The sequence below is a fragment of the Misgurnus anguillicaudatus genome, chromosome 13, assembly GCF_027580225.2.
Source record: "Misgurnus anguillicaudatus chromosome 13, ASM2758022v2, whole genome shotgun sequence".
Lineage (NCBI taxonomy): Eukaryota > Metazoa > Chordata > Actinopteri > Cypriniformes > Cobitidae > Misgurnus > Misgurnus anguillicaudatus.
The window spans coordinates 31319704-31334615 of NC_073349.2; the positions used below are offsets into that span (position 1 = coordinate 31319704).

The following is a 14912-nucleotide window of genomic DNA, read 5'->3' on the forward strand; positions in this document are numbered from 1 at the left end:
AAAAAATACCTGAAAATAAAAATGCTATTAAAATAAACTGACAATACCAGAACAGGCCTAAATAGTAGCTAATCCTGCTAATGTCATATTAGTACTGGAACACATGCATGTAGTGCCAGCAAAAAAAAAAAAATCCTGCAGCTCCCCCTTGTGTTTTTTAGAGAGATGTGCAATCATTGCGGTGATCTGAAATCATTGCGATGAGGTCAAACAATCGCGATGAGATGAATATTTAATAATTGTGACAGCCCTAGTTGCCATCGCCTTGCAATTGCATATTTCTGTGATGAGAATCATGTGATATAAGTAGGGCTGTCAAAAGATTAATCACAATTACTTGCGTACAAACATAAAATATATCAAAAAATATATGTGTGTAAATGTTTCTTAAATACATACATGCATGTGTTTGTATTTATATATGCAAAATAATTACACACAGTGCACACACATATACTGTATTATGCAAAAACAAACTTTTATTTTGTATGCGATTAGTCGCGATTAATCTTTTGACAGCTAATCTTTTGAATACTATGAGTTGTGTGTTTCCATGAGTACTTTTCTACTAATGATCGGATAACAGATCGGACTACACCACCCCTTTCAATATGATACAAATTTAAGCAGATTTTAAAAAAATATTATGATTATTGCACTGCCAACAATTAAGACATTTTGTAAAAAATAGTATGCAGTCAACAGTACACTACTGTACTATTTTTGTCCTAGTCTGTGACTTCAATCTTAAAATGCCATAGCAGCTCATCACATGTGTTTGTGTGGTTGTATAACAGAGAGCTCTTTCTATTTACTTCTGCTTGTTTTATTTTCATTCATCCGTCTTATTCTTGCAAATGTATCCCAAGAAGTTTAGATCAAAGACCACATATTCAAATATCCATGAACAGTTTGAGATATTTGAGAGAAATCTAAAAAGACTTCGGCCACCCACAATGACTTTAATTCAATCTTATTTGCTTTTCCTTCATTATTCAAAGCAATACAAAAATGTATGTGCTTGCAAAGATGAATGAGAAAATATTTTGGCAGTGATGTCAAACTTAATTTGGGGATTACAGATGATTATTTATCATCTTATGTAATGTTTTTTTATTCAAAAGAAATGTTCATAGGTATTGAACTGCTGTCATGGAAAATATTCATATGAGGATATTTAATAATGTCAGTGTTTGTTTAGGGGCCTGCTGGTAAGAAAGGATCTCGAGGTCTTCCTGGAGCACCAGGTCTGGAGGTGAGATTCAATTATAATGCAACTTAGCATGTAAAGTTCTTCAACATCATCAATGTTTAAACCCCTGAAAACTCAAACCAAATTTGCAGTCTCTTTAAGGATATTGTTGTGATATTTTGCATCTAAATGTCTTGTTTTATTTATCTCTCTCATGTTTTTTAGGGTCCTGTGGGTTCACCTGGACCAAGAGGGATGCTGGGGTACCCGGGATCCGATGGGCTTTCTGGTCTTCCCGGATTACCAGGTGTCCCTGGATCTAAAGGGCGTACGGTGAGAGTGAACTTCCCAACATAAATACAACATAATCTCACTGACACACACATTACTAAATCAAAGTCTTGTGATTGGATGTTTTTAGGGTCAGCGTGGTGATACAGGTCAAGAGGGGAGGGCGGGACTTCCTGGTCTACGAGGACAACTTGGACTTCCTGGTGTTGTGGGAGAAAGAGGACCAGTGGGGTTAAAGGTCAAAAACACATTTCTCTCTAAAGTGACATGTCTAAGTGTCAACATGTACTGTTTCAAATACTCTTTTATAAATCAATGTACAGTATACAGTAGAGGTCTTCACGGGTCCAAAGAAATGTACCCGACCTAAAATGGCCCAAATCACTTTTTACCCGAACCCGATGTGCATAAATAATTTTTTTAAGTGAAAGACCCGACCCGAGACAAACCCAGAAAATTAGACCTGAGTCCGAAAAGTACGAAAGCACCACATGTCGAAGCGCTGCCCACTACACCATTGGCTCTGACCGACCCAGTTTTTTTCTATCCGAATATAAACGGCACAGTTATGTGTGCAGTCTGCAGCCAAGCATGTTCTCGCATCCAAAAACCCGGGTGGCCTCGCATTCAATTTGGCCTGCTGCTCCATTTATTTTACTTTGTTATCTGACGAAGACACCAAGGTAACCGCTAAAATGTGCATTTAAAATTGAAGGACATCGGCAAACACATGCAAAGATAGTTTATTCTCGAGTATTCTCGGGTCAGTTCGGCAAAAACATATTCATTTTAAATTACTCAAGACCCGATGCCACTAATATTATACCCGACTTGTGACTTTTAGACCCAAACACGCTCAGTTCTTGGGTCAGACCTCGGGTTTTAAGTGGACCCATGAAGAAAACTAGTGTAGTAATATTTTATTGTGAATATAACTTCAGTTCAGTGTTTGTTGAATACTGATGTTTGTGACATCTGCAGGGTGAGATGGGTTTACCCGGTGACCGAGGAGCAGCGGGCATAAGAGGCATGGAAGGGGCGACGGGAGACCAGGGCATGAAAGGAGACGAAGGCGCCAAAGGAGAGACAGTGAGTGTCTTCATTTCTCATTTCTGAATCCTGTCCACATCCTCACTCTGTCAGCATCGTCATTTAAAGCCCTAACATAAAAAAACATTACAGTAGATCTTTAAATATATATCATGATATATAAATGTGAAGTATTACCATAGTACACCAAAATGGTCATTCATAATGATATGTAAATAAGCACCACAAATATATTTGGCCATTCTATTTATCGTCCAATGCGGAGGACATTTTACACAGTTTGTTGAGAGGGGAATTTTCAGGGAGTAGAGAGGAACGAGCATAGCTGTCCTGCTGATGATGATGATGAGATTATCCCAAATCCATTGGCTCTTCCCTGGAATCACATCAGTCCTCTTGTAAAAGTCACTCTGGATTTGTATTTTGGATTGGTAGTCTAAAAAACAAACAAAAATATTTTTTTACAAACCTGATCCAGACTGCATCCATATGCGGTTTGAAATCTTAATAAACTCTGATTTATGAAAACTCTGATTTATGAGATTGGATCTGAAGTATTTTATGTGACCAATGGTCTCTCCAGATGATCACAAATTTTACAAAAACTAAACTTATTTTCTCTAAGGTCATTTTGCTCATCAAGAAAATGCATCATGATTTAAAGGGGCCATGGCATGGAAATCTGACTTTTTCCATTTTTAACTCTTTCACCGCCATTGACGAGATATATCGTCAATTAAAAGAAAACGCTTCCCCGCCAATGACGAGATTTTCCGTCTTTCCGCAATACCGCTATTATACCGCAACTTTTTAAACCCGGAAGTATTGCCCCATGGCAAGCGGCTGCATGTCCGTGTTTGTTTTAAAGATCGCTCTGAATGGGATCTCTATGAAAAGTCCGTCACAAAAATGGAATTATCTCAGCTTTTTGCTCAAAATGTGGTGTTTTTGCAGAAACCTACCCATATTCAAAAGCTGATTACAAAAAGAACCACTGAAGGTAGGATGAAATGGGTTTTTTTTGTTTGAAAGCAGAGGGTCTGTTCTTTCATTTGATATATTGTATGTTTATATATTTAAAGAAGAACATTTTCTGGAAGGCATTAAACTTTGGTGAAAATCATGAAAAACGCTGGCGCTGGCTGGCAACTTTTAAAAAAAACGCTGGCGGTGAAAGGGTTAAGTGCTATAACTGGGCCCTCAGTGCTTCTATCAACCTAGAAAATGTGAAAAAGATCAACCCAGTAACTTAGTTTTGGTAAACCATTCTCTACAAGCACATGAAAAAATAGGTCGTTGAAATATGGCTCTCCTTATGATGTCATAAGGAGCTCTTATTATAATAATACCGCCCCTTAATCTGCACTATCCAACGACAGCACTGCCATTTAGTGCAGAGAAAAGCACAAATTGAGTTTTAATTGCAACAAACCACCATCATTGTGATCAGTATTTGAATTTTATCAGCTCATTTGCATTTTAAATGACACACCCAAAACGGCACATTTTTGCACACACCTACAAAGTAGCAATTTTAACATGCTATAATAAATTATTTAAATGGTATTTTGAGCTAAAAGTTCACATATGTGCTCTGGGGACACCAAAGATTTATTTGACATCTTAAAAAAGTCTGGTGACATGGCTTCTTTAACATTTTTTTTTATATTTGTACTGACACCAAGACAAAAATACTAAGTAAGAAAGTCATTTTTTTGCAGTGTAGGATTTAAGTTTGGATAAGCTTCAACATAACCGTTCATACTTCTGTTAGGATGTGATAAAGATTAAAAATAATGACATGGGCATTCCTGAGACGAGAGCTCCGGCCAGGAGCGGTTATGTAAGTGAATGTTTAGTCTCGAAACAGCTTGCGAGGGGGATTTTGAGTGGATGTAACGGGATCATTGAGTAAACAAGAGTACTCAATTTACTTACATAACTCAAAAGATAATAAATCCCAAAACAAAGCTGGAATTTCATGTGTACGGAGCGGGAATATTATCTTACAAAGCGGTCTGTAAATGGTCTGGGTGTTTAAGTATGTGAGAGCTCTCACCTTTAGAGTCCAGAGATTGGGAATGTTGACGCAGAATTCCCTTCCCTCCACAGAAAGGCCGACATAACCGAACTTCCTCTTAGTGTGTGTGTGTGTTTGCAGAGATCGGATGATGTGAATGTTTCAGACAGGAAAATGTCAGGGGCTCCTCATGAGTACAGTATGTGAGCTGCGGTGTGTCTGGAAAAGTACAGAAACAAGAAGTTGTCTTCAGGCCTTTAAGGTCTAAATGTTGACTTGCTTTGCTCTCCGTCATGCTGATGTGTTTTATGTCCTTTAGGGTGATGTGGGTGATCCTGGTATGATTGGACTCCAGGGATTTTCAGGACCTAAGGTGAGAAGCTCCTAAGACACACAATGAAGAGTTTAATCCAGTGCAAGACATTGAATCAGATCAAGAGCAAAAGCTGTGTAATATTTCTGATTATTAAATGTCCCTCTGCTAATTTAAACTGTTTGGTTCACTTACACAAGACAACAGATTTAAAGGCACAATATGTAATTTTTGCCGCTAGAGGTCGCTAAACAAAGACAACGGGCGAAGCTTGATGATGCTGGTGAAAAGGATGAAAGTTGTAATCTTCAATGTCGATGAGAATTGATCCGACAGGACTCACAAATCATGTTAATGGATGAAGTATTGAAATAAATACTTAAATAAATAGATGCATCAAAGATGTTTGCAGCACTGCGTAGATTATATGGCCTATGACATCAAACTGTATATGATAATGTCATTGGCTGATTGGTCTGCCCAGTGAGATATGAAGTATAATGGTGCATTCCCACCAGCAGCGGTAGAGGCGGCAAAAACACGTATTTGTGCGTAGTTGGACGCTTGAACGTTTGAGTTCACTCGCTTCATTTGCGCGTGAAAGCCGTGCGTTTTATTCATTCGAAACATTCACGCGGAAATTCGTGTCATGGGAGGGGCTTCTGCGACTCAGCTGAAACTCCTGTAATCACGTCCCTACTACAGCAAGGTCTTCATTGGTTAACACGGCGCGGAAATCCGCCGAAGTTCAGATTTTTCAACTGGCGCGTTTCCGGCGGCAACGCCCAATTCCCGCGGAACGTGCCATTTGCGCCACGCCTTTCGCACATTCCGCGCAATTCGCGCCGCGCTTATCGCATGTACCGCGCTGCAGGATGCCTAATCGTGTCTTTGCATTGACTTAACATTTAAATCACTCTCGCTTGCCGCGTCTACCGCGTCTGGTGTAAACCTTGCATAACACATTTATGGTTTCTAAGGCAATTAATGCAGAAACCGATGATAACTCTGACATGACACTATTGACAAGTGATGTCCTATGAGTGGGGCAGAACACTTAAATTCTGTGGATTGAAGCATTGTTGAAATATTTGGGATCAATGAGGTACACATTAGGTACATGCTAGTAGTTTTGAGATATTGTAATGCAAAAATCTTACATATTGTGCCTTTAATACAAAATTTAAGTCAGTGGTTATGTGTTTTTTGTTAAGTTATACAAAACCTTTTAGGCATATTTTGAAGATTTAACTTTGAATCTTTTACTGTTTTAGGGTCCAGACGGAGATCTGGGCCTGGCCGGTGTTCCTGGACCCAAAGGGCCAATGGGGGTTCTGGTAAGTCCTGTGTTTTATAGTCTTTTGTTTTATTTCACATAATCACACCTAATGATAAAAATGTATACCTTGTTGTAAGTCGCTTTCAATGAAAACATCTGCCAAATGCATACATTTAAATCTCTTGTCTGTCTCAGGGTTTCTCGGGTCCTGTAGGTCCGGCAGGAATGATCGGTCCAGTCGGAAAGCCTGTGAGTTACTTCTTTAGCACAATTGATTCATTGATTATAATCCATACTCTATCAATGGGTTTGTTTTATTTGTGTGTTTGAAATCAATATTGCACAATTCACAATTATGCAAGATGAATGAAATCATTTCTGCAATGTTTGATTTTTCTCAGGGCCTCAGAGGTCTAAAGGGAAGTCGTGGTGAGATGGTAAGATCTGATATTTCACAGCAGTGTTTAGTCTGGAGTCAGATCAGAGTTTTAAAGATTCACCATCAGCACACAGATGTTCCTCTGCAGCCTGTAATAAAAAAATGAGTCTTTATGTGTCTGTTTAAACTGCTCGATGCTGATCGGAGACATAACAGCCTCACACTGCCAGTATGAGAACCACTGAAGATAAACATTCACACACATACAGTACAGAACATACAGTACAGAGAATCTGTTTACAGTAGGGTGCAGTACACACTCAGACCTGTGGGGGCGACATTACTCCATTACATTCATCTTAAAGCTCATCCATCAATCAACAAATGTGACCCGTGCTGGCAAAATAAGTCGGAATGAGCACATTTTCAAAAATTTGTTATTTGTATTTTGACATTCCCTAATAAAAAACTTTAAAACGATACACTGCAAAAAATTATTTTCAAGAAAAAAATTCTTAGTATTTTTGTCTTGTTTTCAGTAAAAATATCTAAAAATTATTAAATTAAGATTTCTTGATGAGCAAAATGACCCAAGAAAATAAGTCTAGTTTTTAGACCAAAAATATCAAATTTAAGTGATTTTGTGCATAAAACAAGCAAACATATCTGCCAATGGGGTAAGCAAATTTTTTTTAAACAATTTTTTAAACACTAAATTTAAGAAAGTTTGCTTAGCCCATTGGCGGATTTTTTGCTTGTTTTGTGCACAAGATCACTTGGATTTGATATTTTTGGTCTAAAAATTAGATATTTTTACGGAAAACAAGACAAAAATATAAAATACTAAAAAACATATAATACTTTAAATAATAAAATACTAAAAAATTACTAAAAAATAATAGTAATATAATATATAAAATACTAAAAAAAATTACTAAATTTTTTGCAGTGTATATGATTTGTTGGATTAAAAAATTAAGATTTTTTAAAAGTTTAAAAGCAAAATCTCCGTATCCGTACCTTAAAATCAATGGTAAAACTAATAGATTTGGCACGCACAAAGTCAAAAACAATATCTGTAGGAAAAATATGTGTTCAACTTATTTCTTTCTTTTATTGACATTGTAGAGCTTTAAGATCTATTGTAATATAATGTTACACATCAGATATATTTTTCTCCAACAGTTAACATAACAGATTATTTCTGCAGGAATTCGTCAAAATAGATATTTTTAAAACTGTAATTCTCGTGCATCTATGTGCATGCTTCAGATCTGTCAGTCAGCGCGAGGAAGATCATTTTCACGTCTTATTGCTCTTCATAAATCTTTGAACATCAAGCACGTCTCAAATTTAATCTCTCTTAATAACTATTTTAACATCCAGCAAGTCCTGCACTTTATTTTCTAATTCCTGTATGTTTTAAAACCCAAACCGAAATGTCAGATGTCAGATGCGCATGTTCACTTCTCACTGGGATGGGTTAAATGCAGAGGTCACATTTCGCGTGTGCATTGCATACTTGGCAAGCTTTTCACTTTCAAATATCTGATCTCTGATTTTGAACAAAGTTCACCTAATAGGCTATAATAAATAGTGATAATGATTACTCATTCTGTGCCATTTGACATCTTATAAACAACACAAAGCGATTTTTTAAAGTTTAAATCATTCATTATTGTTGATGGCAGTGTGTTTGTAAGCGGTAACGTAACGTGTGAAAAAATTGCTTTTTTATAGCATCAATGACATTAATCTTGGCACCTGCACGACTAAAGAGTTTAACTTTTACAGTTAAACCTAAACACTAATAAAATTTTAAGAGTTACGGTGAGAGGAAGATTTACATTTTACTCAATTTTCACCACAGAATTTGAGTTTACCACACGAGTCCTATAAACTTTACTTTTGTGACATTTTGTCATCTTTGGAGTTTGTCGGTGTAAATCATCCACTTTCATTGAATTAAAAACAGACCTTTAGTTAGTCTGCCCAAAAAATGGAGTTTTATAGCGAGAAAAGAAAGAAATGCATGAGGGTTAGGAATTAAATTAAGGACAGAATAAAATTGATATTGATGATTTCTTTCAAACTTTTAAGTTCTGGGAATAACTTTAACAAAAATCCCAAATAGCTTTGGATAAAGATGACTCATTTATCATAATAATGTAGGTCAGCTGAATTCACAACCGCTTACAGACTCATTGAATAACCACAAAGACAATCGTTTACTCACATATGCTTTCAGGCATTTTTGAATGAAGTATTGTGGCTTACTGGTAAAGATAGGAACTGAAAAACTATCGCTTTAACCTTTGATTGATGAACTGTCACCATCGTCTGCTTAAATAAATCTTTGTATGATTCATCTATATGAGTAAATGTAATGACCTTTTGTTCAAACAGGGACCTCAGGGACCACAGGGCAATCCAGGGCCGCAGGTTTGTCTTTATTTATCTATCTATCAGTGAGATGTATATTTTATCATCGCTGTTGTTTGTTGTGCTTGCCAGGGCTGAAGTACAAACCATAAACTAATAAATCATCTTACAGCGAGATGAATCAGAATACACGCAGCGTTTATGATGATATTAATGCAATCTTAGTAGATTATGACATACAGTTGCTTATTTTATTTTATTTTTGGACAGGGACCTCCAGGTTTACCCGGACCTTCAGTAAGAAACGCATCTCATCTCGTCTCATGTGACTTTATTGTGCTTACTGTGTCTAATGCATTACACACAACAATCTCATCACTTGTGATCTAAACTTTAAACCCAATCTTTAAGGCCAACTAATCTTAGTGCATTTACGTACATCTGTGAAGAATTTACTGCTGTGAGATGTTTGAGTTTGGTTTATTTCTGATCCCACAGAGACGCATCCATGTGAACATTCAGGGTCTGATGGAGTCGGATGCTTTCCTGCATCTGGAGGTAAACAGGATTGCACTTTTAAAATCTTAAACATTTCTTGAGATACTTAATAAAATACTGATTAAATAATATACATTACTTTTATATATACACACATAAACAGATAAACACTTTCTATATTGTAACCAGTCAGGGAAAAACACTTGTTTACAGCAAAAAAGCCATTTTAAATGTAAAAAAACACACAAAACAAACATTAAGCTTTCATTCAAAGGAATCAAAAGTTTCTACCATATAATGGTGAGAGACAGTGAAATAATTCCTGGTTCTGAAATCGAAGGAATCAAATGCAAGAATCGATTCCTCACTGTTGTTTTCAAGTCTTTTTTATTCCTTCTGTATCACTAATGGAACATGTAGGAATGTACATCTAATAATAAATACCAAACCCCTAATATTAATATAATATTGCACTGCAAAAAAAATATTTTCAGGAAACATTTTCTTAGTATTTTTGTCTTGTTTTCAGTAAAAATATCTAAAAATTCTTAAATTAAGATGCTTTTTCTTGATGAGCAAAACGACCCAAGAAAATAAGTCTAGTTTGTAGACCAAAAATATCAAATTTAAATGATTTTGTGCATAAAAGAAGTAAAACAATCTGCCAATGGGGTAAGCAAGTTTTTCTTGAATTTAGTGTTTCTTAAAAAAGATTCATTTTTTTGCTTACCCCATTGGCAGATTTTTTTGCTTGAATTTATTGACATTAGTTTTTATTAAGAATTGCGTGATAAAACATAATTTCTCAACATAAAGCTATTTTTGTCAACACTGCAAAAACTCAACATTCACAATGGTTCATTTTGACCTAAAGCTGATGTGATCGATCACACGCACAGCAACACAGATAAATAAAATGTATTGAAAGATAAGGATGAAATAATTCACATCCTGTCTTATGATGATGTTCTTGTTAATTTAATTAAAAAACAGATTATTTGCAAGCCCTCCAAACATTTAGCTTTATAACAACAGCACCATAACATCAAACAGTTCTTAATAAATCATGATGCACTGTAAGTCACTTTGGATAGATGCATACGTGTAAGTGAATCTAACATACAAACATTCTTCACCTCAGAGTTATCAAAACACAGACGCGTCTCTGATGGACTCGAACGCTGAGATCTTCAAAACCCTTCAGTATCTAACCGGCGTCCTTACCAGCATTAAAACTCCAGTGGGTACGCGAGAAAACCCCGCTCGTGTCTGTAAAGATCTGCTGGAGTGTCAGAACAAGATGAGTGACGGTGAGTTCAGTCATTCACCCGTTATCGACTTCATTTCTATTCTGTTTTATTTCTATAACAGCTTTCCAAGAATGCATTGCTGCAAACCTACAGAAGACATCTGAGTATAGAATAAAGAATATGGACACAATATTAAATAAATCTGTGGCGAGGAACACTTAAAAATGTATATGATAAATGTATGCAAATCTGATGATTCATTAATTGATTCTTTATATTCTTGTGGTGTCTGTGTCGGTCAGGAATGTTCTGGATCGATCCAAACTTAGGTTGCACATCTGATGCTATCCAGGTGTTTTGTAACTTCACTGCAGGTGGGCAAACTTGCCTGCACCCTGTTACTACAGATAAGGTACAACACTAAACACTGTCATGCTTTAACGCTTCATTTCTGATGAAAATGAGTTTTATTTTAATGGCAATTTTCTGTAGATCATTCTTCACCTTTATCATCAACATGAGCTCAGTTTTTCTTTTTCTTGTTTTATAGACAGTGTTCGATGTTGGAAAAGTCCAGATGAAGTTTTTACACTTGTTGAGCATCACGGCCACCCAGACCATCACCGTCCACTGCTACAATGACCCAGAGACTGTTGTCATGGAGACGCCGCATCTCCTGCGCTTCTGGGGTTGGAACGGTCACGTGTTTGAGGAACATTCACCTCTGAGACCTCATGTACTTCTGGATAACTGTGAGGTGAGAAAACATTCAATTCAATTCAATTTTATTTATATAGCACTTTTCACAATTGTTAATTGTTTCAAAGCAGCTTTACATGAATAGATGAAGGGGAAAACACAGAATAATCTATACATAATATAAGAAGCAGAATACAGCGGCTAAGAGTAAACCGTACAGCGAGCTTAGTAATAATGTAACGTATACAGAAAAGTGCTAAGTTAAGCCAATGTTGGCTGACTCTTCCGGGGATGACAAAAATCCCTAGGAGAAAAACCCTGTGGGAAAACTCCTAGGAGGAAAAAAACCCTTGAGAGAGATACATATATATTTTATATATATATAAACACAATAGGGATATAAAGATATAGGGATATAAAGGGATATAAAAAACCCTAGGAGAAACACCCTGTGGGAAAACTCCTAGGAGGAAAAAACCCTTGAGAGAGATACATATATATTTTATATATATATAAACACAATAGGGATATAAAGATATAGGGATATAAAGGGATATAAAAAACCCTAGGAGAAACACCCTGTGGGAAAACTCCTAGGAGGAAAAAACCCTTGAGAGAGATACATATATATTTTATATATATAAACACAATAGGGATATAAAGATATAGGGATATAAAGGGATATAAAAAACCCTAGGAGAAACACCCTGTGGGAAAACTCCTAGGTGGAGAAAAACCCTTGAGCGAGATACATATATATTTATATATATAAACACGATAGGGATATAAATATGAGTAAGCGGATTACACTGGTTCAGCTGGTGGTCGTTGGTCGCACATTGGCTGGGCTTCACGTTAAAGGACGTTGAAAACATGAGTAATACGAATCATAAATTCGTCATTCATGTCGATAGCACAAACGTAACGGGACTTTTAATACATCAATGAGCAGCAGTATCAGTAAATTGTGTTTGAAATATTGACTCTCTGATTCTCTCAACAGATTCGTGATGGTAACTGGCATCAGTCCCGCTTCATGTTTAAGGCTCAGGACACGTATCAGCTTCCCATCCTGAACATACAAGGTGCCGATCCCTCGCATCCATCAGACCAGCGACACCTGGAGATCGGCCCTGTTTGCTTCCTGTGAAATCAGTGAAGGACTTTAAATGTTAAATCAGATCATTGGTAAAATGGGCGACACTGCATTTTCTCCCACAGGTCCTGTGAAGTCTCACCTTTCATTGAAAGAACAAACGCTGTTAGGGAAGTGAGTTCTTCTGGAGCCCAAGACATGGATTAAGAGACTGATGCTGTGTGTTATCCATTAAAGGTGCAGCGTGTAGATTTTAGTGGCATCTAGTGGTGAGACTGAGAATTGCAATCAACGGCTCAGTCCACAGCTCACACCTCCCTTTCGAAGCGCATAGAGAAGCTACGGTAGCCAGTATAGGACAAACACGTCATCGTCTGAGACAACAGTAATGTCTATTTAGGGCTACTGTAGTAACATGGCGGTGCAAAATGGCGACTTCCATGTATGGGGGCCGCGGTGTATGTAGATAGAAACGGCTCATTCTACGGTAATAAAAACATAACAGTTCATTATGTAGGGCCTTTATACACCACTGAAAATGCATATTATATTGCATTTCTGTCAGTAGATCCTCCTAAAATGTACACATTGCACCTTTAAGAAGCGTGTTATGGTTTAGTGTGTCATGTGGTATCAAGGCAAAAAATCTCCGGTGCCTTTTGCACACAAGCAATCCTAAACGTGCAATACCTTTTGGATTGAGTGTTAGATCTCAAGATATTGATTTACAATGTAAACAAGGTTTTTTGATTGATGAACAATGAAAAGCTGAACGTGGACTTGTACCTCTTATTTTAGATGGTGCTCTACCTCCTTCATATACAGGTGCTTGTGTTCGGGCGCGTTAAGGCCCGAAACATACTCTACGTTATACATTAATACTCAAGCTTCATTATGTGTGTCCTCACAATCTGTACCTTGTCAAACCGCAGTTCATAACGCAACAAAATGTTGTACAATCGCAAAAAATCTGTTGTCTTCTACAGTCTCTCAGGTTATAGTGAATTAACAGTTTGAAGAAAATCTTGCTGAGCAAGTTATAAAGTGTGCATATATCTACCTAGTTGAAAAGAAATATATATACGGTTTTAATGGCACATAAATGCTCTTAAGGTTTGCAAAACGCAGATAAAATGATAATGCAGTCGTGTCTTTGACATCTGTCTCATCGTACAGTATGTTTCAGGCCTTGAGGTGTTTGTTTGTGCCGGCTTCTTTTGCATTTGATCAGAACGAACCTTATTTATATGAACAGTGTGTTGATAAATTATGTTATACATCGGCTTTATAAACTTCTTTAAGGAGAACGCCCGCTCGTGACCCGTTAAAGACACATCACGAGTATCTCACGTGGAACCTGATGAAAGTACAGATTGTGAACGAGTGTCACGTTTCATCATTTGAAACCAAATGAAACGTTCAAGTGTGCATGTAATGAAAACAATCTGTTGTGAGATAATCGTAACATCTGGCCGGGTCGAGCGACTTCTTCATGGTGCTGCAGACAGTATTCAGCAATCATTTTATTTTTCCTCTTTGTGTATATTTTGACATTTATATTGGTTATTTATGTTAACTTTTTATCAAAATACTGTACTCCAATAAATTATATCTCTCAGAGATCGTTCTGGTCACTTACCATTTATTTCCATTTTTATTTATGTCAAAATTGTATTTGTATATAAACACAAATAATTGCATTTGTTGTGTTCTGGCAGCTGTGATTGGCCAGATTCAGATCATGTGATCACACAGAGGAAGTAACGCTTGTTAACTTATGATTACAGTACAGAAACTGTCAATAAATGTGCTTAAAACAAAACACAAGACAAAATGTAAATATGAAATATTTTGACATTAAATAAAAGCTATGTTTTAATCCCAAGGTGCTTTTCTCTCTTTTTTAAGATTTCTTAAAAGGAGATTATTCTTTCAAAATGTCAGATTGTTCAGATATGGAATTTTTTTTATATATTTCAAAATAAACAAAAATATGTGCTGAAATATGTTTACAAAATGTATTTTTCACCAATATATATATTTTTTGTATATTTTTATTTTAATTATTTATTTATTTCATTTATATTTATGTCGCATTAGAAAAAAAATTGTATGTTACAAATATAAACATAACTGGTTTAAAAAGCTTAAAATTGTATATTTTTTTAACATACTTTTTCAATATATTTTCAAATTTTATACATACTTTATACATTTTATACAAACTCTTATACTTTGGCCAGCAAAAATATTTTTTTTGTCGTATGAGTTGTAAAATTAGAAATGTATTTGTTGCCCCTGAAATAAGTTTTGAAATATGTTTTGTTAATATATAATGGTTAAAACTAAATATATTTTTAAATTCAAAAATATATTTATTAAGCTTTACTTTCTACAAAATGTATTCAGCATACATTTTTGTCCTCTATGAGGTTACTGGTTTTGATTAAAAAGAAGAGCATA

The 14912-nt window shown here is 36.0% G+C and overlaps 1 protein-coding gene across 1 annotated transcript in view; it reads left to right on the top strand.

Annotated features, from left to right (window-relative positions):
* Nucleotides 1-14334, top strand: part of LOC129430540 (uncharacterized) — an 89377-nt gene extending 75043 nt beyond the window's left edge. The window contains exons 46-60 of the mRNA XM_073875600.1: nt 1202-1255; nt 1418-1525; nt 1614-1721; nt 2465-2572; nt 4873-4926; nt 6141-6203; nt 6341-6394; nt 6547-6582; nt 8931-8966; nt 9177-9203; nt 9405-9464; nt 10546-10714; nt 10957-11066; nt 11205-11411; nt 12357-14334. Coding sequence (XP_073731701.1) covers nt 1202-1255; nt 1418-1525; nt 1614-1721; nt 2465-2572; nt 4873-4926; nt 6141-6203; nt 6341-6394; nt 6547-6582; nt 8931-8966; nt 9177-9203; nt 9405-9464; nt 10546-10714; nt 10957-11066; nt 11205-11411; nt 12357-12503 — 1341 coding nt within the window. The 3' untranslated portion in view covers nt 12504-14334. The remainder of the gene's footprint in view (nt 1-1201; nt 1256-1417; nt 1526-1613; nt 1722-2464; nt 2573-4872; nt 4927-6140; nt 6204-6340; nt 6395-6546; nt 6583-8930; nt 8967-9176; nt 9204-9404; nt 9465-10545; nt 10715-10956; nt 11067-11204; nt 11412-12356) is intronic.
* Nucleotides 14335-14912: the final 578 nt, after the last annotated feature.